The sequence below is a fragment of the Protopterus annectens genome, chromosome 11.part0 (assembly GCF_019279795.1).
Source record: "Protopterus annectens isolate FY-2018-M chromosome 11.part0, PAN1.0, whole genome shotgun sequence".
NCBI lineage: Eukaryota > Metazoa > Chordata > Ceratodontiformes > Protopteridae > Protopterus > Protopterus annectens.
In genome coordinates, this window is record NC_056745.1 from 776,692,191 (window position 1) to 776,714,814 (window position 22,624).

The 22,624-nt window shown below is 37.8% G+C and overlaps 1 protein-coding gene across 1 annotated transcript in view; it reads left to right on the forward strand.

The window, feature by feature from the left end:
• Positions 1–22,624, forward strand: part of ATP6V0A4 (ATPase H+ transporting V0 subunit a4) — a 563,239-nt gene that overhangs the window by 409,828 nt on the left and 130,787 nt on the right. Inside the window, exon 16 of the mRNA XM_044088210.1 lies at positions 11,195–11,411. Within this exon, the coding sequence (XP_043944145.1) occupies positions 11,195–11,411 (217 nt within the window). The remainder of the gene's footprint in view (positions 1–11,194; positions 11,412–22,624) is intronic.

The following is a 22,624-nucleotide window of genomic DNA, read 5'->3' on the forward strand; positions in this document are numbered from 1 at the left end:
CACATGCACAGCCTACAATGAAAGAATATGGAGAACCCACCCTAGAATTAGTTTGAAGTTCACTAAGGAAGATGGAGTCGGGGAAAGTAGCAAGCTCAGATGAAGTGACAGTAGATATGATCAAAGTGTTAAGTATATTACGGGAAAATGTCTTCTGATAGTTCTTATCATGGTTCAGAGAAAGAGGTGTATCCCGGGAAAATGTCTTCTGATGGTTCTTATCATGGTTCAGAGAAAGAGGTATATCCCAGGCAACTGGGGAATAACTGTTCTAGTGCAAGTGTACAGGAACAAAGGGGATATTCACAACTGTGCTCAATACAGAGGTATCAAACTCCTGTCACAGTGCATGAGAAAGATGATAGGTACAAGCATACACTGATTATTAGAAATGAGATAGGAGATGAGCAGTTCGGATTCCGATAAGTATGACTGAATGTATGCAGTGAGACAGATAGTGGAGAAGAGGCTGGAAAGACTCCATCGGGGCATTCCTAGATTGCGGAAAGCATATGACAGGGTCCAAGGGAAGCTGCTTTGGGTAATCTTATAGTGGTTTAAGGTCTCAGAACATTGGTAGGAATAGTGCAGGCTATGTATAGAGACCCCATCATAAAACTGCAGATGATGTTCAGACTCACAGAGGAATTCCCAGTGGGAGTTGTGTATCAGATCTTAACTCTCAGCCCACTCCTGTTCATACTGATGATGGACTACATCAACAAACAGGCTGGAGGAGATAGATCAAAAAGCTGCTGAATGCAGATGATATGACACTATAAACAGACTCTGAATAGGGGGAATTTGGCAAATGATAAGCGGACTGGAATGCAAAACTAAAGGCAAATAGGATGAAACTGAATACAGACAAAACAGTTGTCTTGGCAGCAAATGGAAAAATCAGAGAAAGCTTAAAATTGAGATAGAAGGAAAACAGTGGAACAGGTTTACTACTTGAAGTTGTTGAGTAGAAGACAAGTCTGAATGAGAATGTCAAAGTTAGAATCATTGGCACTATAGCCAATTCACACAAAGTATTAAGGGAAGTATGTAATAGAAGAATACCAAAAAAGTTGAAATGTAAGCTATATAAAATGATGGTGTGATCAGTGTTTCAGTATTGCACAGAAACCTAAGCAATGAATGTCGAGCACCTGAGGAAGCTTGAGGTGACAAAGATGAAGACACTGAGATGGATAGTAGGATGCACATTGCAGGACAAATGAACACTTCAAAGCAGAAGCCAGAGTAGCCTCATTTACAGAACAGGTCAAGTGGAGCAAATGTTGATGGTTTGGCCATGTGCAGGAAGGCAGAAGTTGGTTTGTTAAAGCATTTTGGGAGAGACAGGAAGAAGGCAAGAGGAGATGAGGATGTCCAGCCAAAAGATGTGCGAGAGTGGACCTGAGGCAGACATTTTTATAAATACTAAGGATGTTCAGTGAGTGTGTTACAGATGAGCTGGGCTGTAATAGTCTTTGATTATTTCGTAATTTTAAAGTTCTGCCAAGTAGTTTGTAAAGTACTAGGTTAACCAGATTGTACATTCCTGTGTCAGTTGAATGTTTAGTGCCCTATGATGGTAATGGGCAGCCATATCACTTTCAATAAGATAAATCGCTAATGAACCAACAAACTTTGCCAAGTGTTTTCTGCAGCATCTGTGTTTTGTATTTAGAAGTGACTGAAACTGCAGGCAATGCATACTACATTGTTGGCAGCAGGTTTCTCTTAGCAAAAGTGCTTTTTTGTTTCTTGTTGAAGAGGTAGGCTACCCTATGACAAAAGTTAGTAAAGCTTTGAAGTCTACTCCCTGTTCATGGTTTTATGTACATGATTTGTAAAGGTTAAAATCGCTGCTGGGTCAAATCATAACTACAAGTACTGAAATAGCTTCACTAATTCAGTGTCTCCCTCACTCTGCTAAAGAGATGTTCTGGTTCTAAGGAATTTTACAAAGGTGCTTTTGTCTTCAAAAGAGCATTGTATTGGTTTTGAGTAAACTGACATGAAAACCAAGCTGTTGCAGAATAACATCAACATATCTTACAAAACAGATGTGATCACTGTCTCCTACAGTGATCAGACTTTACAAAGTAAATGTTATCATTGTAGGAGACAGGAGAGAATCTCAAATGGAAATAGCATTTGCAGACAACAGGGCTTTGGGATACATTTGGTGACTCTGTCTATGATCATACCACTGTGAATCCAAGTGACCTTATATTCAACATCTTGCTGGCCATAATGAATAGTGAAATCCATTCTTTTTTCTTTTTTTCTTAGCTATTTCTATGAATTTTCCATCCACTGTGGTTAAGCTAGCTGCATACACTTTACAAACCAGTTTTGTGAAGTAGAGTGACTTTTACTTTCTTTCAGTCCTCAGGAGTTTTATTTATCGGTTGGTTTGCTTGCTTGCTTATTTGTTTATTTATTTGTTTTACTTAACATTATTTTTTATTTATTTGTTAACCAGTTGTCCTACTGAGATGGGCTTGGTTTCATTGGAGAAAAGCTTCAAATGTGTAACAAATATAACAGGAAATACAGCAGATTCATTAAATCAACTTTTTGGTGAACAGCGGAGTCAGAGAAATTCAGCATCACTGCCTTGTTTGGTCAATTAAGAGATTTAAAACAGACATGGCTGTATTTTCTAAAACAGCAAGGGGCAGTTGGCAATAGTGTTGCCTGCCACCAGTTCTCTCCAACAGGCACTCAGACACACACACACACACACACATACACACACACACACACACACACACACACACACACACACACACACACACACACACACACACACACACACACACACACACACACACACACAACGTACTCTTGTGCACAATTGTGCTTCAGCTGTGAATGAATAATTTACTCCCAAACCACCAAAAGCTATCACCTACAACTGACCAGATGCCATAACAAACCCTCAAAAGACTAAGCCATACAATACCTAAACAATATTAAATTACTAACTCCACACTGACACATCAGTGAGAAAAGAGAAGTACTCTTTAATGTGTGAGCACTGTAAATACTGTGTACCATGTCGTAACCGTAGTCAAATATCGATAAGCAGTACTAGAGAATTGTAACATCAGTACAATGAGACCAGAATCTTAAGGCAAAATAACAAAAACTCTGACTAGATGTCAGGAAATCATATGTACAAACACGCATTTATATCTACACGTGCATGTATACTAATAATATGTTTAAAGAAAGCAGAAAAGTATCCAGCACAATGAAAAATTCAAAAGCTTATTTATTAAAGCTCACCACAGACATCTAACCAGCAGACCACGGTTGTACCTTTCTACTTCTTTGGTGCCTGAAAACAGTACAAAGCTGATAAAGTAGTTTTTATATTCTAATGAAGACATCATGTGACCATGCCAGATAAAATTAATGAAGACAAGGTGAAAGCTTATCTAAAATCCTATGAAATTTAACTGCTGCATATCAAATAGCTTCAAATAAATTATGTAGTGAAATACAGAAATGTGCACCTCACTAATAATGCCATGTACCTAGTAATATATGAAATAGATGTATATATTAAGAAGTTAAACCTACAGGTTAAAAATGGTACAAAGGCACCATCTAGTGGATGTGAATTTTACCACACCTACTGATACATAAATGTGCTGAAAGCAGTTTAAACCCGCTATGGACTACATCAAAAATACTTGTAGTCATTCTGGGGGATATAGGACATCCGGGTTTACAATGAACAGTTTTTCTTTTCTGTTCAAAACTCGGTGCCACTCTGACATATTAAGACAGCCTGGTTTAACTCTATCCTGGCTTATAAATGTGAGTTGTGTGCTCTGATATATCAAGTGAGTGAGGACTTTTGTCCTTTTTTACATCTTTGTTTTCTCACATGAAGGGGAATCTATTGTTTCCAGATATACAAAGTCTGAGCTACATTGAATGCACTACAGTTGTATACAATCCTATAAACCACTCTTGCGATTTACAGATAATCAGATCCCTAATCTCATATTTCTTGGACCAAAATACCTCAGATTTACAGATGAATTTACAAAAAAGAACAAGTACCACATGCAAAGCAACTCTGTAGTCTGGAAGACAACAACAGTTACATCTGAATGTTCAGCATGGGCCCTTGTAGTTATCTTACTGCTGGCACAAATGTTTGCCTTTCCTGAAACCAAACCTGCAAATAATCAAAACAATGTTACCCCCCCCCCAAAAAAAAAAGATTTTCTAATAAATTACAGTGTTTGTTTGATTACTTGTTTTGTCTTTTAAGTTTTGGTAAAAGAAGGGTGGTAATCACTCTGGATTCATTATCAAACGTTTATATTTCTTGTTTGACATTTCAAAAATTCACTTCAGGCTTTGTTACAAGCACATGCCAGCAATGTCTGTATAGTGTCATGTTTGTAACCTCTGAGCCTAAACTTGTGATTCAAATCACTGGCTTCAATTCTGAAGTCCTCCTGGTTACTGCAAATCCACCCGGGACTAAGAAACTGTGAGTATAGAATATTTTGTACAATATGCCTAAAATGACAACTGCTGGCTACTACAAGGGAATTACTGATAAAGAATTTACAACATATGGAAGTCTGGACAAAGGGAAAAGGAGGTCACAAAATTACAGTTCGTAGAAATGTAATTTTGGTGAATGAAATGCGACTCATAATATTTTTTTCAATAATTGTCCCATCTGTGCGGATACAAATCTACACTTAGGGCCTGATTACAAAAGACTTGCTCTCAGTGCAAGTGACCTCTTACACTGAGAGAAGGCTGAGAACAGGTCTTTTGGAATCTGGTCTGTGTAGCAAGTCGGTTTATAGATAGACCTTACACTGAAGTAAGTCACTTACACTGAGAGCAACTCTTTTTGGAATCTGATCCTTAGTCTCTGTATTACTTATCTAACATTGCAGAGGGAAAGGCATTCTGATTGTAGATTTACATACAAAAGTTTGAAGCCCATCTGATAATTCAGTTAAAAATGTCTTGTATGTCTCGTATTTCTTGAATGGCCCATATATACAACATGTAATTATCACATACACCCCATTATCTGTTACAGTCAGCAGTACATGACCTGCCACACATTTAAGTACTTTCTTCATGTTATACTTTGAATTATGTTTGCATAGCATAATTACACCAACAGATCTTTTCACAGAGTTATTGTATTCTCTATGATTAATCCACATCGAGCCCTCTGGATTACCTCTGTTTTCTGTTTATCGAATCATGTGAGAATCTCTTCTGTTTCTCTTGAATCAATACTACACCTTCCTGTCTATGCTTTAACTAATTCAGCATGGCCACCAATTTATACAGGGTGAGGGCTCCTGTGCCTTGTCCTGGGCGGCAAGACTTGCCATAGTCCATGCACTCCCTAAATGGGTGAGAAATTTATGTGTTATGGCTGTCAACAAAGAGGCATGAGGTGATTTTAATTGTAGACCCATGACCCCACCTCCTGATGGTGATATAGGCACCCACATCACTAGGGGGAGGAACTACCAATGGTTCCCATACAGGATCATGCTTTCAACCCCACATGCCATATAACAGATTCCAGAATCCTGACTTTGGTAGCCATACAAATGTCCATACCTCACAAATGTCCCTGATTTTGCAGAATTTCCTTGATTTTTCCTTATATTTTTTGCCCTGCCCCTCATAAGATTTTTGTTTTACTGGAAAATTACTAAGGATTACAGTCAGTTAATAATGCTATACGTTAGAGTTTTATGCTTCTTATTGCTTAGAAAATGCATATTTATGGTGATACAAAACAGTCCAGTGGAACTCTGGAGGTTTGTACTGTAACTTCCAATGATTACATCCTAACCTTTATGTTCTCACACTTCAAACAAATGGTTGCATGCCCAAAGGTAATTCTGTAACATTTTGTAAACAGCTTGCAATATCTCAGTAAGCACTCAAGTTGCACATATACTCTCAGCAGTGTTTTGTATGTCCATGCGTAAGCTTTTGTATGAGGCTATGCAGTTCTGTGTTACTTGGTTGCTAAACTACTTACAAAAATATGAACATTATGATAATATAAATAGTATGCAAACAACAATGAACGTCTATTAATAGCACTATAGAGATGTCAATCATTATTGCCGTTGTGTTGCCCATCATGTCAGCTTTAAGATGAAATCTTTCAACAGCTTGTATGTAGCATGGTTTTGGAGTTATTAATGAAAAACAGGCTATATTAGATTACTAGAGGTCTCAGTAGGCTGTAACTACAGAAACAGCTACAAACTTTATGTGGCTGTAATGAGTTAACTTTTAAGTGAACTGGATAATATTTAAAAAAATGTCCCTGGATTTTGAGTCTTTATCTTTCCATTAATTTTTTTCAGATTACTGAGAAAAGATGTTGTGAGCTATGCCAACAGCTATCTCACAGCCATGGCCTAGTTGTCAGGACCTGCATCTGCCTGTTCCTGGCATGGCACAGCAGCTGTGAAGTCAAGAAATACATCCCCCAGGCAGGAGCAAAAGCCATGCCTCTTCTACCTTCCAAGCTGGATTTTTCAGAACCTGAGGTGGTTTACTGAACTCTTATGGGGAGGAGAATGTTCAAAAAAGTTCCTATAAAATACAAGAAGTCAATAAGAAGTCAGTAAGACATCTGTGGTGATGGTTTTGCTCCCAGTATAAAGAGTTCACTAGTGGCTTCCAGAACTATATAAAAAATTAATGATAATTCGTTCCAATTTACTTTGAGCTTGGTAGGAAACACAAATTCTTAATACACGTTCACTTCCCATAATGTTTTTTTCGGTGCTGCAAACTCCTTGGAGTACTATTCTTGACTGTACAAATGGGATTTGAACTGGGAGGAAAAGGCAAATTAGATTAAATAGCTTTGGTCCGACTGGAATTGTAACTCAAATGTAGGCTGAAGGAATAATGGAGATGGAAATTATTTAAAAATTAGCAACACAGAAACCACGAGTTCAGTGGGTTTGCACTTAAGTTTTGGCAGCAAAGAAAGACAGCATGACCAGCCTATTGGTGAAATATTTAAATAAATTATTACAGATAGACATGTCCAGAGTTTCTGGAAACAAGCTGTTATAACAGTGATGAGTGGTCCCAAAAGATGGTAAGAATGTGGTGCTTCCATCCATCTACCAAATGATTTTATTTCTCAAGTACGACTGCATGTTTTTGATGTCTTTCTTTGTTGCAAGTTTAGCCAGATATTTATATTCTTGAGTTCATTGAGAAGTATCAATGTGAGTTTGCAGGACATCAGTAGATTTTTGTGAATGCCATTAAAATGACTCTAATTAAACAAAATGCTCAGAATACAGAGCAGAGGGTAGTTCTGATAAGGCTGGATGCATAAATTGCATTCAGTAGAGTGGAATGGCCCTATATAAGGTGGGCACTTCAAAAGTCTGGCTTCACTGAAGAATTTAGGGAATTACTTTTTTCAATTTATATTGGCTGAAAAGCCTGTATAAAGACACATTTTAGTCCGGATAAGCCTTTTTTGTTTCCTAGAGGAACTAGGCAGGGTTATACCCCATCCAATTCTATATGGAATCTTTTGTCACTTATATTAGAAAGACTTAAGGTGATAGCAGTTGCCTAATGTAGACATGAAGATATCTTTATATGTAGATGATATCTTGATTTGTTTAACCCATCTAAATAAGATTTAGAGAAGTATTTCACAATGATCCAAGATTTTTAGTAATTAAGCAGGATGCAAAATAAAGTGTGAACACACAAAAGCTTTGTCTGTCAACTTTACTCCAGCCCCCCCCATCCCCACAAATCAGAAATGGCTGGGCAGACAGTACTCATATTTATGGGAGGAACAATATTTTTAAAAATATTTGGGAGTTTAGTTTAGGGCTTACTTAATTGTCTCAGAAAACAAAAAGTATGAAGAATTGTTAAGAATAATAAAATAAGTTGTGAAGATGCAGAAGATGATCCTCTTGGAGTTGAACCAATGAATACAATTCTTGAGATAATTTTTAGTCCCTTTATCTTTATAGATCCTCCAGTCATTCTCAGTTTTTCCACCCTACAGGATTATGAACATGGAAGAGAATAATATTAGATTTCATATTGGAAGGAAAGTTGCCAAGGGTCATATGGGATAGATTTGTTATGGCTAAAAATGCAGATGCACTAGGAGGTCCAGATCTCAACAGATGAAATTAAGCTATACAAGTAAAAATGTTATGTCTATTGCAGGCCTGAGAGCATGAAGTAAGGTTGTAGCCACAGAGGTTTTTCCAAATAATGCCAATCGGGGGATCTCGAGAGGTCTGTTCCTGACAGTACCTCAGGGATACAAGCATAATGAAATCACCACTAAATCAACGTTTTGGATTAATATTTCACGTAATACACAACATGTGAATTGAAGAGTGCAGAAAAACTTTTAGGCCTATTGAGTCTGACAATATTAGAAATGGAGAAGTGATTAGTAACTGTGGAAGGAAAAAAAACAGCAACATTTTGGGAAGAAATGAGGCAGAGAGAGACAATAATTGGGATTATAATTTAATAAAAGGCTGGAAAATTGGATGAGGGTATACTCTGAGTTATCAGGAAATCTAGGATACTGAATTCTAAGGAAGCAACTCAACCTGCCATAATAAAATTGTTAAATTAAAAGAGAGGAGGACACCCTCCTATAAATGAGCTTGTTAACAACTTTTAAGGGAGTGAGAGAGATGCAAAATGATGTGGTGAAACAGCTGAGGACTTCCTGAGAAACAGGACTCAAGAAATACATTTTTGAAATGGAATGGCAAGGGAGCTGCTATTTAATTAGATATGCAGCTAATTATTTTTTTTAATCCCACTTCCAGGCCATGCATAGCTCTCATGCTATTCTAATTACTTGCCAAAGACCCAGACTGAGTACTTCCTAAAAACTTTAATATGAAGAGTGTTTCGTCTTGCCTTTTAGCAAGACTTCTTCAGATAACAGATACCTTCAATACTACAAGTTAGATACACATTAAATTAGTCACATGATCAAATGAAAAGCAATAAAGCACACACTTTTTCACTACAACCCTCCCATAACATTCCATCTGGCATTTAACCCCTAAGTTCCCATTATACAAACTTTTTTACTCTCTACATACAATGTTGCTAGAAGGATTGGAACCGTTGTGGCAATTTCGTACTGATGCATATCATTACCCTGGTCTGAATGAAATGTGTTCCATTTTCTGTATTTTAAAGTTGAGAAGCTTAAATAGATGAAGTTTAATTTGTGCTAATTTATAAATAATTTTATTATGAAGTATATTAAGTGTGAAAGTAAGTTTGTTATAAACTAGTTTAAGTATGCATATATAAATTATAACAGATTTTTACATTGTATATATCTACCAAGAATAGTAAGTATATTTAAGTGGCTAATACTATTTAAACGTTTTTCAGGTGAAAACTATACCAGGTAAATTATGCTAATAAAATTAGACCTTTGTACATGCTCTTGCCATGTCCAAACATTTTTTTTATTCTGGTTTTGCCACTGGTTTCTAGTAAGCATTGCCTTATTCCATTGGTAGGCTCATTTGTATTTCCAAACATCTGACAATGAAAGTGGCTGCCATCTTGCAGGAACCAGGAGACTTTTAAATGCTTTTATGTTGTTTCCATTGGTTGTCAAGCATAGTGAGATAGCCGCTGTGTAAAGCCCCTGTACAGCTGCACATTTCTGCGTGCGCGCACACACACACCCACGCACACACACAATGTATGGTTATAGTGCCAGCGCTCCTTGGCTGGACTCATGCTTCCCTAGTTCCTTTGTTCGTGGAGGGGACTTCTGTGCCTTCCCATACTTTTCAACTGTACAGATTTTTGCAAAATGTCCAAATTTTTGCCTCATATTTTGGGTCTGTTTTTCATAATATTGTGGTTTTCTGGCACATTAGTGGCAAATCATTAAAAATTGAAGTTATAAAATAATGACAGACATTTGAGATTCAGACTTCATACTATTAATAAAATTCATGCTAATGAAAAACCTGTTATTATATTAAGTTTCTAAGTTTATATCTCCCATGTCATCCCCCTCCATAAAGGTGGCTCATCCACTGACCTCTCAAACTACAGACCAATAGCCATTTTGTCACCACTGGCAAAAATCATGGAAAAAAGTATTCACAAACAACTCATCCACTACCTAACTCAGGAAAACCTGCTAACCAACTCCCAGCATGGCTTCAGGCCCAAACATAGCACTACTCTTCTTGGACCTATCAAAAGCTTTTGATATGGTCAACCACAAACTCTTGCATGCAACCCTAAAACTCTCTATCTAGATAACAAAACCCTAGACTGGTTTCATGCCTATCTTTCTGATAGGCAACAAGACCTCATACCCAACACCATAGGAGTCCCCCAAGGTTCCATCTTTATTAATGATCTTAACAAAGTCATCCCAGAGTCTACATGTATTCAATAAATAAATAAAATAAAATAAAAATTATAGGAACGTTATTTAAAAATTGTCTCCATTTTGAGACCTTTGTCCCACTTTTATTTATGGTTTTGTCCAGATTTCTTGCTCTAAGAGGCTGAGAGGTATGCTCTATCACCAGACATCACCAGCCAGCTCCCTTCCTCTCTTGCCAGCATTAGCTATGCTTTCACATTTTTCTCTGAATAGATCTTCCATTGCCATGGTCAGTAATTAAATCCAAATAGCCTTGGGTGTAGACATGGTGAGTTATCTCTGTGTCCCCGAACCAGTATTTTCCATGTTTAAACATTACTCCACCCATCTTCTCTCATTTCTACCTCTTAATTTGTACCTTTTCATCAAGTGAATATTTGCTGTGGTTGAGTCTGCCACATGGTATGCATATATATTATTTGTAAATACTTCATACAGAACTAATTTTCCAGTGTTTTATATTATGTCATATCTTATTTTGCATGTCATTTTGTGTGCTACCAATACCTTGCACTTGCAGGCCAAGACTGAAATGGGTCCACAAGGATCAGTGCTCTACCCTGGTCAACAAATTTAAATCAATTAATCAATCAATGAATCAATCAGTTACTGGAAGCAGAAGTGTCATAAATGTTATCCACATCTTGTTTAATAAAACATATTTTTGAACTATGAATACTGGCTCACTTTCCCTTATTTGAATACTTTTATTTTTTTCAGCTATTTTAGGAATGTGCTAAACATCGTTCTTCAATTCATTCCTGAGATGATCTTCATTTTTAGTTTGTTTGGATATCTGGTCTTCATGATAATTTACAAATGGTGCAACTTTAACGTCCACAACTCGCAGTATGCTCCCAGCATTCTTATCCACTTTATCAATATGTTCCTCTTTAACTACAGTGACAAAACAAATGGTCCACTCTATATACACCAGGTACACATTACTCCTTTGTTGTGTATGTGTGTTGCAGAATAAATAATGATGAAGACTGAGTCTGATAATGATAGAGGAAAAATCAAAGGTGCAGCTTTTGTCAGACAGTAGGGCAACTGTGCAAATATAAAGATGTAAAAATGTGGTTCATTTGAGAAAAGTTTGTCTTGCTGTCTTTCTGCTTCTGTGAGCTAATATTACTATCTTACCAGTTTCAAACAGTTTTTCTTGCCTGCCAATACAACTGGTTTTGGGAAGATAATATACCCTCTTATGTATGTAGAATATTTCATGCTTAGCCATGCATGGACAGACATTTATGGTAATTTTCATAACATCTAACATATGAATTGGTTGTGCTACCACATAATTTTGCTTCCATCACTGTTTCACATTTCATCTTCAGAGTATTAAAAATTATAATAGTGGTTTTCAAAAATCACAGCAGAAAACTTGAAAGAGCAGCACTTTCTTATTTTCTACATTAATATGCCTGCAGTATTAGAACAAATGTAGCTAGTAATCAATCATTATATAAATGTGATGCTACATAAAACCAGTCCTTGTTTAGAAGATGTGTTATCAAATAACTTTTCTTCTCATATAAGCATATTATGTACCTAATCCACAAATGTTTAAAGGTAAGAGAACATTTTTATTGTTCCATTTGCAGGTTTATGAAAAAACAGAGGGGTTACCTAAAAGGGGGAGGATGCCCAATGGTTTCATTAGGTTGTTGTGTGCAAATTAGAGTTCAAGTACCAGTAAATATGTTGGGGGGACCTTAATGGTTAATACTGCACACCAAATCCATTAAATAGTTTTGGTTGGGGACAGGCATACATATGGGTAGTCCTGGTTGGTAATGAGCATATGCAAAGTTGTTTTTAACATACAGTTCAGGTCAGACTGATGAAGAAGATATAGGACAAAATATGTTGACCTGCAATGGAGATCCCAGTGGGACAACTGCTTTCTTTCTTTTTTGATTATACTGTATAGTAGATCTCCCAAACAATATAAAAGCTTATTATATTCTTATACTAAAATGTTGGGAATCGTATTCTTGTAGTTCTTTCACTGTTCTTGTTCTCCCTCCTCATTTATATATAGGAACAACATAAATAATGTCTCTTGAGCACTGCTACATAAAATAAACAAGTAACAATATTATAATTTTCTATACATATCTAATCTATATCTATCTACAAATATATATATATTTATAAAATGCGTTATATCTCGAATAATGTAAATAATCACATTTATGACGATGTTAGTAGAAACATTGTGCTCTGCATCAAATACAACATGTTTGGTGTGTGTGTTGTATGTGTTTTACTAGGAGCTTAGATCAGATGACAATCTTTTTTCCCCCAATTTCTTTAAGACCATTTCACTGTGATTTGAGTCCACTTCAGTATAAATAGCTGGCTCTTCTGTCTTCAGAATAGTTCTTTATTAAAGTTGCTTGCAGGACTGAGCTCTACAAACTGTGTGAAGTTCCATCTTCTATTCATTTTTCTCCATTCCTTTGGCTTTCAGTTCTAGCATCTACTTATTACAAGTTGCCTTTTTCTGAACATGGATCAAGTGAGTACTAAATGTTGCTGTGGGAAGAAAATTGTGCCATCCCATGCCACAAATCATCAGCAGCAACAATCTCCACTTTTCCCCATTTTCTACATGGGGTCAGGATGTTGGGTCAACTGTCATCAACTCTCTCTATTCAGTGTTATTCTCCTGCATTCTTTAACACTCATGCTTGACTGTCACAGGTCTTTTCTCAAACAATCCATCTCCCTCTTTGCCGGATGCCCTTGTGTCCTTTTGCCTTCTTCCTGTCTGTTGCAAATCTTCTTTACCAGATTGTCTTCTGCTTTTCTGCACATGTGCCCAAACCACCGTAATCTGCTCCCTTTGATCTTTTCTGCAATTGGAGCTACTTTGGCTTCTGCTCTTATGCCTCATTTCTTCATCTGTCCCACAGTGTGCATCCTACCACCCATCTCAGGCACTTCAGCTATATCACCTCTAGCTTTCTGAACTGCTGTGCCTTTATTGCCCAGATTTCTGTACCATACAGTAGCACTGGTCACACCACTGTTTTGTACACCTTACTTTTCAGCTTCTTTGGCATTCTTCTGTCATACACTACACCTGACACTCTGTGCCAGTTGGCTGCAGCCCCTCTGTTTCTAGCTTTGACCTCCACATTCTGACTTCCCTTCTTGTCAATCACCCCTCCCAGATACCTGAAGACACTAACTTGTTCCACTATCTTCCCTTCCACCTCAGTTCACAGCTTCTTCTGATTTTCCCCAATTTGCAGCCATTACCACTGTCTTATGTGTACTTTGTTTCATTCTATGTGCCTTCAGTTTTGCATTCCATTCCTCTGTCCTTTGCTGAAGTTCTTGCTCAGATTCTGCCTGTAATGCCATGTTTTGTACATCTTACTCTTCATCTTCTATAGCATTCTTCTGTCAAATACTACACCAGACACTCTGTGCCGGTTTGCTGCAGCCCCTCTGATTCAGTCTTTGACCTGCTTATTCAGAATTCTTTTCTCCTCAACCAACACTCCCAGATACTTGAAGCTGTGAGCCTAGTCCACTATTTTCCCTTCTATCTCAATTCTCAGCCTCTTTTAAACTCCACAAATTGGTGCTATTACAACTGCCTTATCAGTTCTCAGTTTCATCTCATGTATTTTCAGCTTTGCATTCCATTCCCATATCCTTGCATTCCATTCCCATATCATTTGCAGAAGTTATGCTCAGAGTCTGCTTGTAATGTCACAACATCTGCATACAGCAGCTTTATTGATCTTCCCCCTCCAAGCTGTTTGCTAATGTAGTCCATCACCAGTAAGAAGAGCAGTGGGCTCAAAGCTGCATCCTAGTGTACACCCACTTCTACTTATAAACCTCTCTGTAAGAACAAACACTGGTCAGACTTGAGTCATTGGATCATTCTACATAGACTTCACTAATTTTACCAGTGCTTCTGGGAATTAAAACCACCACAGGACTATCCAACTCAGTTTTCTTAGGACTTTGTCATATACTTTCTCCATGTCTAGGAATGCCCAGTTGGATTCTTTTCTCATCTTTAGCTTCTTCTCGAATGTTTAACTCACTGCAACTACTCAATCAGTTGTGCTACATCCTGATTAAAATCAGTTGTGCTGCATCCTGATTAAAATCAGTTGTGCTGCATCCTGATTAAAATCGGAACTGTTCATCTCCCATCTTACTTTCTACTACTCTGTGTAGTAGTTTATCAGTCACCCTCTCCAGAACTTTCATGCAATGTGACAGATGTTTGATACCTCTGTACTGCCCACAGTTGTGAATGTCCCCTTTGTTCTTGAACACTGGCACTAGTATGCTTATTCCCCAACATCTTGGATATGCCTTTCTCTCCACACTGCTATGGTACCCTCAAGAACCATATTTCCCCTGTCTCACCCAGCATATTTATCATATCTTCTATGACCTCATCTGAACCTGATTCTTTCCATGATTTCATTTTCCTTAGTGTTGTTCTTACTTCTTTTATGTTGGGCTTCTCCTCTTTCCTTATTGTAGGCTGTGTCTGGGGAAGAACAACTTCTGTTGGGTTTTCCTCATTCAGAAGCTGCAGGAAGTACTCCTTCCATCTGCCTTTGATGTCCTGTGGTCTGGTGAGCAGGTTATTCCTGGCATCTCCTATGAAGGGTATGTGATTATCTTCTTTCTTTCTTTCTTTCTTTCTTTCTTTCTTTCTTTCTTTCTTTCTTTCTTTCTGTTTTTGCCTTGTAATTGGTTATAGTTTCTTTGTGCCATCTATTGACTTACTTTCTACAAGCTGGTAGAGCCTATGATGTCTTGTTCTTTGCTATTGCATCTGCTGTCTTAGCCTCTTAGCCTGTTTGTTAGCCAACCAATATTCATTCCTAGCCTGGTCTGCCTTTTCCCTCTCCTGTTTTTTCCTGCACTCCTTCTTTCTTTTGATGGCTACCTGGACTTCTGCATTCCACCACCATCTGTCCTTATGTACCTTATTTCCATACCTGGCTTTGCCACATACATCTGTAGTCCTCACCCATGCTGTTTTGAGACACTGCCATGTTTCTTCATCTATTTCCTTCTCTTCTTGAGGTGCTAGAGCCCTAAGTAATTCCTTGCACTGCTGAGATTTCTCTCCAGTCAACTTCCAGATCTTTATCCTGGTCTCTGTTGACCTTAGAGCCTTCTCTGACTACTGCTGACAGCTGATTTTGACAATCAGTGGTTTATGCTGTGGGCCATCTCCTTCACTTGGGATGACCTTGCAATCACTGATTCTACCCCAGTGCCCCTTTAGGAGGAAGTCTACCTGAATTGCAAGTTGACTACACTTGTATATGATCTTGTGACTGTCTTTCTTTCTGAACCAAGTCTAGAAAGTTCTTCATCTTTATTCTTGTTGCCCCACCCATGTGGACCCAGGCAGTCCTCATATCTTGTTCTGATATGTGCTTTCAAGTGATCCATTATTAACATCAATTTACGTTGTCCTGCTTTATCTAGTAGTTCCTACAATTGCAACCCTGCTGTGGGCATAGGCTGAGACTATAAATACTGCCCTATTATTAGGGTGGAATCTGATTGCCACGAGTCTGTCACTAATTCTGATGACATCCCTCACTGTCTTCTGAAGCCTCTCCCTCACCACAGTTCCAGCATGTCCTCCTCCTGAGTAGTAGATGCTGGATCCCAAGCCAAGTGGCTGTGCTTCCACCTTTTCTCCTGGATACATAGGATGTCCAGCCTCCTCCTTGCCACTTCAAGTCTCATCCTGTCAGTGAACCTACATTGGCAGTTCTTAGTTTATGTTTGTCAGGTTGACTGGTTTTACACACTCAACATAGCTTTCCCACAAGCTGGACAACTAGACACCAGCTTATTGGCCTATGGCTGCTGGGCTTTATGGAGGGCACATACTGACCAATAGGGGCACATATACCCCTCCCACAATTAGCATGGGGTCTCTGTTGTAGGTTGATGATGATAATCAACAAGACTGAATCACCTGCAGTCATATTTTTACACTGGTATGTGGCTAGACCTGCCGCAGTATGCAGTCTGTGATCTGTGTTTCCTATCATGAGGATACTGTGCACCACATTAGACGCCCAAATTGGTTGGTTTACACAACTCTTCCCCCTATAGGGCACCATATAGGGTCTGTCCTGCTGCTCACACCTCCATTCATTGGTGAGTATGAGATGGAAACACTCAGCATGTCTTTCAAAGGTGGGAGGAACATGCATACTCCAAACAGGCATTGGCCAAAGGTCAGGATCAAACCTTCTACCTTGTACATAAGAGATGAAGATATTAACCATTATGCCAACTGGTCACTGTTTCAGATGCTCTGTTGTTAAATAATACTAAGTGCAGGTGGGTACTGCCTCTCATTTCTCAAAATACTTACAAAAGATGAGCAACAACTTTAGTTAATTATCTCCTAGATAAAAAGCTTATGAAAATGGAGATAAGATTTGGCACGTAGATAGAGGCCAGGTGATAACCTACAAAATCACTCATGATGTTCTCCAGTCATACTTTGATTGGGGGTTAGGAAAGCATCTAAAGCCAAGAAAGGAAATCCAGGCAGGAGACAGCGGACTTTATAAGAGTAGCCATAATTCTTCTCATTTGTGCTCAACAGCTGCATGACATTTTCCAAAAAACATTGGGTGTCTGTGCTGGTTTTGTTAGGATGTCACTTCTCTGACTGATGCCAGTGCAAAGTAGGTTTATTACTGGTGGTATCTATTTGAAAGTGTTTTGCAACAGAGCATTGTACAAAATACAGTTAAAAATAATAAACTGACACAACAGCTCAAGGTTTCCCTTTAAAAGTACTCTTGTATTGAGAAATAAGTTCCCCATTAGAGGGTTACCTTTAATGACCTCTTAAAAATTGTTTCTGAGTCAAACATTTGAATTCAAGGTGGTAGTTAATTCCAGAGGAATGGGGCATGGTACGACATATCACAGGATTTCAAACACATCTTTATATGTTGCTAAATTGTGGATCTTTCTCCCAACAAACATCAACAATTCTCATCTCATCTCATCTCATCTACAATTTAAAATCTCACTGAATACTTGCCTACCAATGAAATGGTCCTGTACTTGTAACAACCCCTTTACTAAGCTCCCTTCTTAGTCTAATCTTGTGCCACCTATATGTTAAAATCCCAGGAAAATCATGTTTATCAACAAACCAGTCTTATGCTTGTACTAACACCATTACTAAGTTTCCTCCTTATCCAACCAAATCAAATAAGAATAATAAAATATTTAGGTTAACATATTTCCTGAGTAACTAGACAAAATATACCTCTTCCTTGTCTGCTGTCAGTGTGACCTTATGCATAAATTGTAAAATAATGCTGAATGTTCTATAGTATGCTGTAAATACTATATAGTGTACATAACATGGTAATCACCTGTTAAATTATATATAATTCATTGCTATATATAGCTCATTGCTAAACAAACTTGAACTTACATATAATAAAATTGCTAGGTTTGCCACAATTCTCCCCTATTGCTCTTACCACTGCCTCTCTTTAAAAAAAAAACTACACTGTCTAGAATTCCATAATCAACTCCTTCTGCCTCAACTCCACTTGACAGATACCATCTTACATCGACCCCTAGTATGTCCTTATCTAGCAACTCTCATCTCCCCTTATGTCCCTAACTTGGAGCTTCGTAGCTCTGACCAGCACCTTCTCAAAGTAACCAAACCTAATAAATCCATAGGAAAAAGTCTTTATAGCCACGCAGTCTCCACCTCTTGAAACAACCTCCCTCTCTGTGTCAGATCTTACCAAAACTCTTCCAATTTCAAACTAGCCCTAAAGGAATACCTACTAAACTCCTGGACCTGCCCCTGTAAAGACCCTACTTGAAGCAATTCCTCCCCCACCTTTCATTCTCCCTGCAAGCCACTGTCTCCATTTCTTACATCTTACATCGTAGACACTGCTGTTTGTATGTTTTTATTCCTGTTTTAGTAACAATGCATTCTTAACCCTGTTTACTGTATAAGACAACTCTCACTTATATCTTACATCCACTTAGACAACTCTCACTTACATCTTACAATCCACTTATCTTGTTCCCTCCCCACTTTTCTCTGACTAGATTCCATGCTATATGTAAGACTTGCCTGCATACTAGTCCTTCCTTACCTTTTCTCCTATATGTTATCATACAACTATTACAATACATGTATTTTAGATTATCAATGTGTCTTTTCTAAGAATGTATAAGATGAATAATATTCTCCTTGTATGTTTTAGCTTATATCTGTATTTCTCATTTGTAACTAATTGTAGTCTTTGTATCTGGAGCTTTTCTCCTCAGGTTTCTGCTGAAAAAAGGCACTTGCCCAGCCAGACACCCGGTTAACAAATGACAAATAAATAAAAAATAAAAAAAGTTTTATTGTCAGCTTATGCTAATTGCCTGTGCAAATGTATGCAACGTGGAGACTTTTCTCCACATATCTCTCCTGAAAGAAGCTTTGCCCAATCAAACGTTTCCAGTAAACAAAGGCAAATACATAAATAAATATGCATTATTGGTTGAATGGAGCAATCAAACTAAGTTTAAGGACAACAGATGGCTTTTAAGACAGTGAGGGCTCAGGTAATGTAGGACTCACTAATAAGGTCTTAAATGCCGAACGTCACCAGCAACCACTGAATAATGGGGCTATAATGTGATTACTCAGGCAACACCCTTGTCAAGGAATTTTGGAACTGCTGGAGGTGGCAAAGATCAGCATCATTTAGCCAAAGGTGAAGTGAATTTAAGTAGACATAATGGCTAAAAACCAGTGCATGGATGACCATAGCAAGATCCTTAGGAGATAATAGATCTTTGATCCTGCCAATATTCTCAAGGTCAAAACAGGATAACTTGATAACAACTTCTACTTAGTCCTCCAGTCTCCACATGTCATTCAAAAACATACCCAGATCATACACACTTGAGGCACACACAGTAATAATGAGACAGGTTAGGAGCCTCTGAGGGTCACAAGATAGCAAGCATAATCATAGATTCCATCTTGTTAGGACTGGGCTTCAGCCAGCTATTAGTTATCAAGACCAGAACAAAGTCTAAACAGTCATCCAAAGGACAATGTATAGAAAAGTGTCAGCTGTATAACATTGGTACTGCAAACATTTCCTTGGAATGACATTTCCAAATAAAAGCGTATAACAGGTAAACAAGACAGGGCAAAATTAAGAACTCTGGAATATCCACCCAAACCCTGGACCTAGCACTACTAACAATCTACCCAAACCCTATTCCTCAGTTTTACAACGCTGAACTACTTATAAGTTTACTACAAATTAATACTCACAAAGTATCTGCTTCATCTCCTCTATATTCCCCAGGTAACAATGCTATCACCCTTGAAGAAATCCTCCAGTGGATCTCAACTAATATTAACCTAGAGACCTATATTTTAGGGATGTCAATTGGAACAAGACCCAACAAGAGCAATCCTCCAGGATCCACACTTGACTGGATCTTAGCTACCACTCTTTCAGTGACCACCTGCCAGCCTTCATCCACCGAGCAACACAGTCTTCTCCCCTCCAGCATCAATACCTACATACACAAAACCTTACTCACTTTAATCCTGTTACCTTCTCTAATACCCTCAAACAAACTAACTGGAATAATCTAAAGTCTTTACCACTTGATAGTGAAACTTTTAACTCTACCTTCCTAAATATACTTAACACCCAAGCACCTCAACCATAAGAATCAAATCTAAATTCACACCATGGTTAACTAGAGAAACCAAAAACTCATCGACAGAGAGACAAATGCTGGAAACTATCTCAGCATAATAAACATCCTGAGACCCTACTTCAATATAAACAACTTGACTTATATACAAAGACAAACAATCCTACTACATGACTCTCCAAGCCAACCATTCTAATAACCCCAAACAATTTTGGAAGTCCATTAATTCTCTTCTCAACCCAGGCACCAAAAATAATCCTTGCCCTGATACTACCAAATCCGACACAGAAATTGCTACTCTGTTCAACTCCTTCTTTATTAATTCAAACTGAAACCTTGCTCAAATGCCCCAGATAATATTCCATCTAAATTCTTACAAATTGCTGCAGATGTAATCAATCGATCCATACAGGAATCATATGTCCCTTTCATAAGGGTGGTATAAACAATAATACCTCAAACTCATGTTCAACTAATGCTTTTCCTTACTAAAACCACCTCCTCTCTCACACTCAACATGGTTTCCGTCCTGGCCATAGCACTATAACTGCTCTACTTTCATTCCTTGATATAGTCAATCATGGACTCTGGCAAAATAGTTTCAACAGTCCTACTTGATCTCTAAGGCTTTTGACACTGTCTCCCATACTCATCTCCTTAGTCACCTCTCTAACCTTAACCTCTCTGACAATACACTATCCTGGTTCTCAAGTTACCTTTCCAACAGATCCCAAGCTGTAAAATGGAGAAAAGGCACCTCTAACTTCCTTCCTACCCCCACTGGAGTTCCCCAAGGTTCCATTCTTGGCCCCATGCTTTTCAATATCTTCATCAATGACTTCCACTCTGCTATCCCAAATACTGATATCGTACAAAACGCCGACGACTCCACCTTAATCTGCTGTGCCACCAATCTCCAAATGCCTTCTTTGCCACTGAGAACTGGATGCTCCATAATCACTTATCTCTAAATGCTAACAAATCTAAAATACTACTCTTCCAAAATCCTTCCCTCTTGACAAAAAGACCTTCAAAATTAGAAGCCTTAAAAATTCTACCATAGAAATTGTCCCCATGCCAAACTTCTTGGGGTCACTATCGATGAAAACCTAAAATTTGACATCCATGTTCAACTCAACATTAAGAAAACACATCAAAAACTTGGCCTGTTATACAGAAACTTCCACTATCTCTCTCCTGCTTCTAGACAAACGCTTGCCACTACCTATCTTCTTCCCTCACTAATGATTAACTAACTTATCCACCTCCACCTCCTCAAAATGGAAATTTGTTATAACAAAATTTCTAAATTCACCACCAAAGCCAAACACTCCTCCCATCATTGCTCTGCCCTCCAGTCACTAAACTGGCTAGAACGCCCACAGGCTATTATTTAACCCTCTAAATGTCCTGCACTATCCAACATCCTTCAACCATCAGCCCACCTAAACCTACTCAATGTCCACAAACCAAAACTACCTCCCTTCTTTAAGATTGATAGAAAATCACAGTAATGCTATTCAATTTCTTACTACTATCAACCTTGTTCATATCTACTTATTGCTACTGTTGTCCTGTGTATATATGTAAATACTGTAAATAGTTTGCTCTCTAAAACTTATGCTTGTTCTACCACTCTGCCATTACTAGACTCAGACTCTTTGTTATCTTTTAATCATCCATTTCATGATATAAATAATATGTTATGTAAACACCATTCCTTTTATTGCCTCTGTATCAAAAATTACCAGCATTCATACCATGTAGACTGACAGTTGCATCCTTATGTATCTGTACCTTGAATCTTATGTTTATTTTTATCTTTTGTATTTTGTATTTTGTTTTTATTCTTTTTATTCTGTTTATCTTTGTATTTTCATCAAACTGAAATAAATAAATAAATAAATACTGCCATTTAGATGAGGTATTCAGAGTAGCCAAAATAAAAGATGTTACTATGGCATGCACCAAGTTGTTACTAGTATAATAGTATGTATGGTCTATTTGCATAGCTGCACCTTGTTCACTAATGTTATTCATGTAATAGTGTTGTGTGTAGACAGCTCATACTAGTGTCTAAATTATTTCTATAAGTTTGTGATCTGTGGCTGCATAACTGTCTGGTTTTTGTTTTCTAATGTTCTTCTATTTGCTCAGTGTGTTTTTATAATCTTTATAATATATATTTACCATCTCAATCTGAACTGTCTGCAAACAGCTACAGTTAACTTTGAGTATGTGTCTAACTGTTTGAGCCAATCTTCATTTCACATCTTCCACTTTCTCTTATTCCTCTGTTAGCAAATAGTATCCATAACTGATCTTAACTGATCAATACTGTGTGTTTGTTTATTTAAACAATACCACAGTAGCCCCTGGTTTTCCACCTGAGAAATT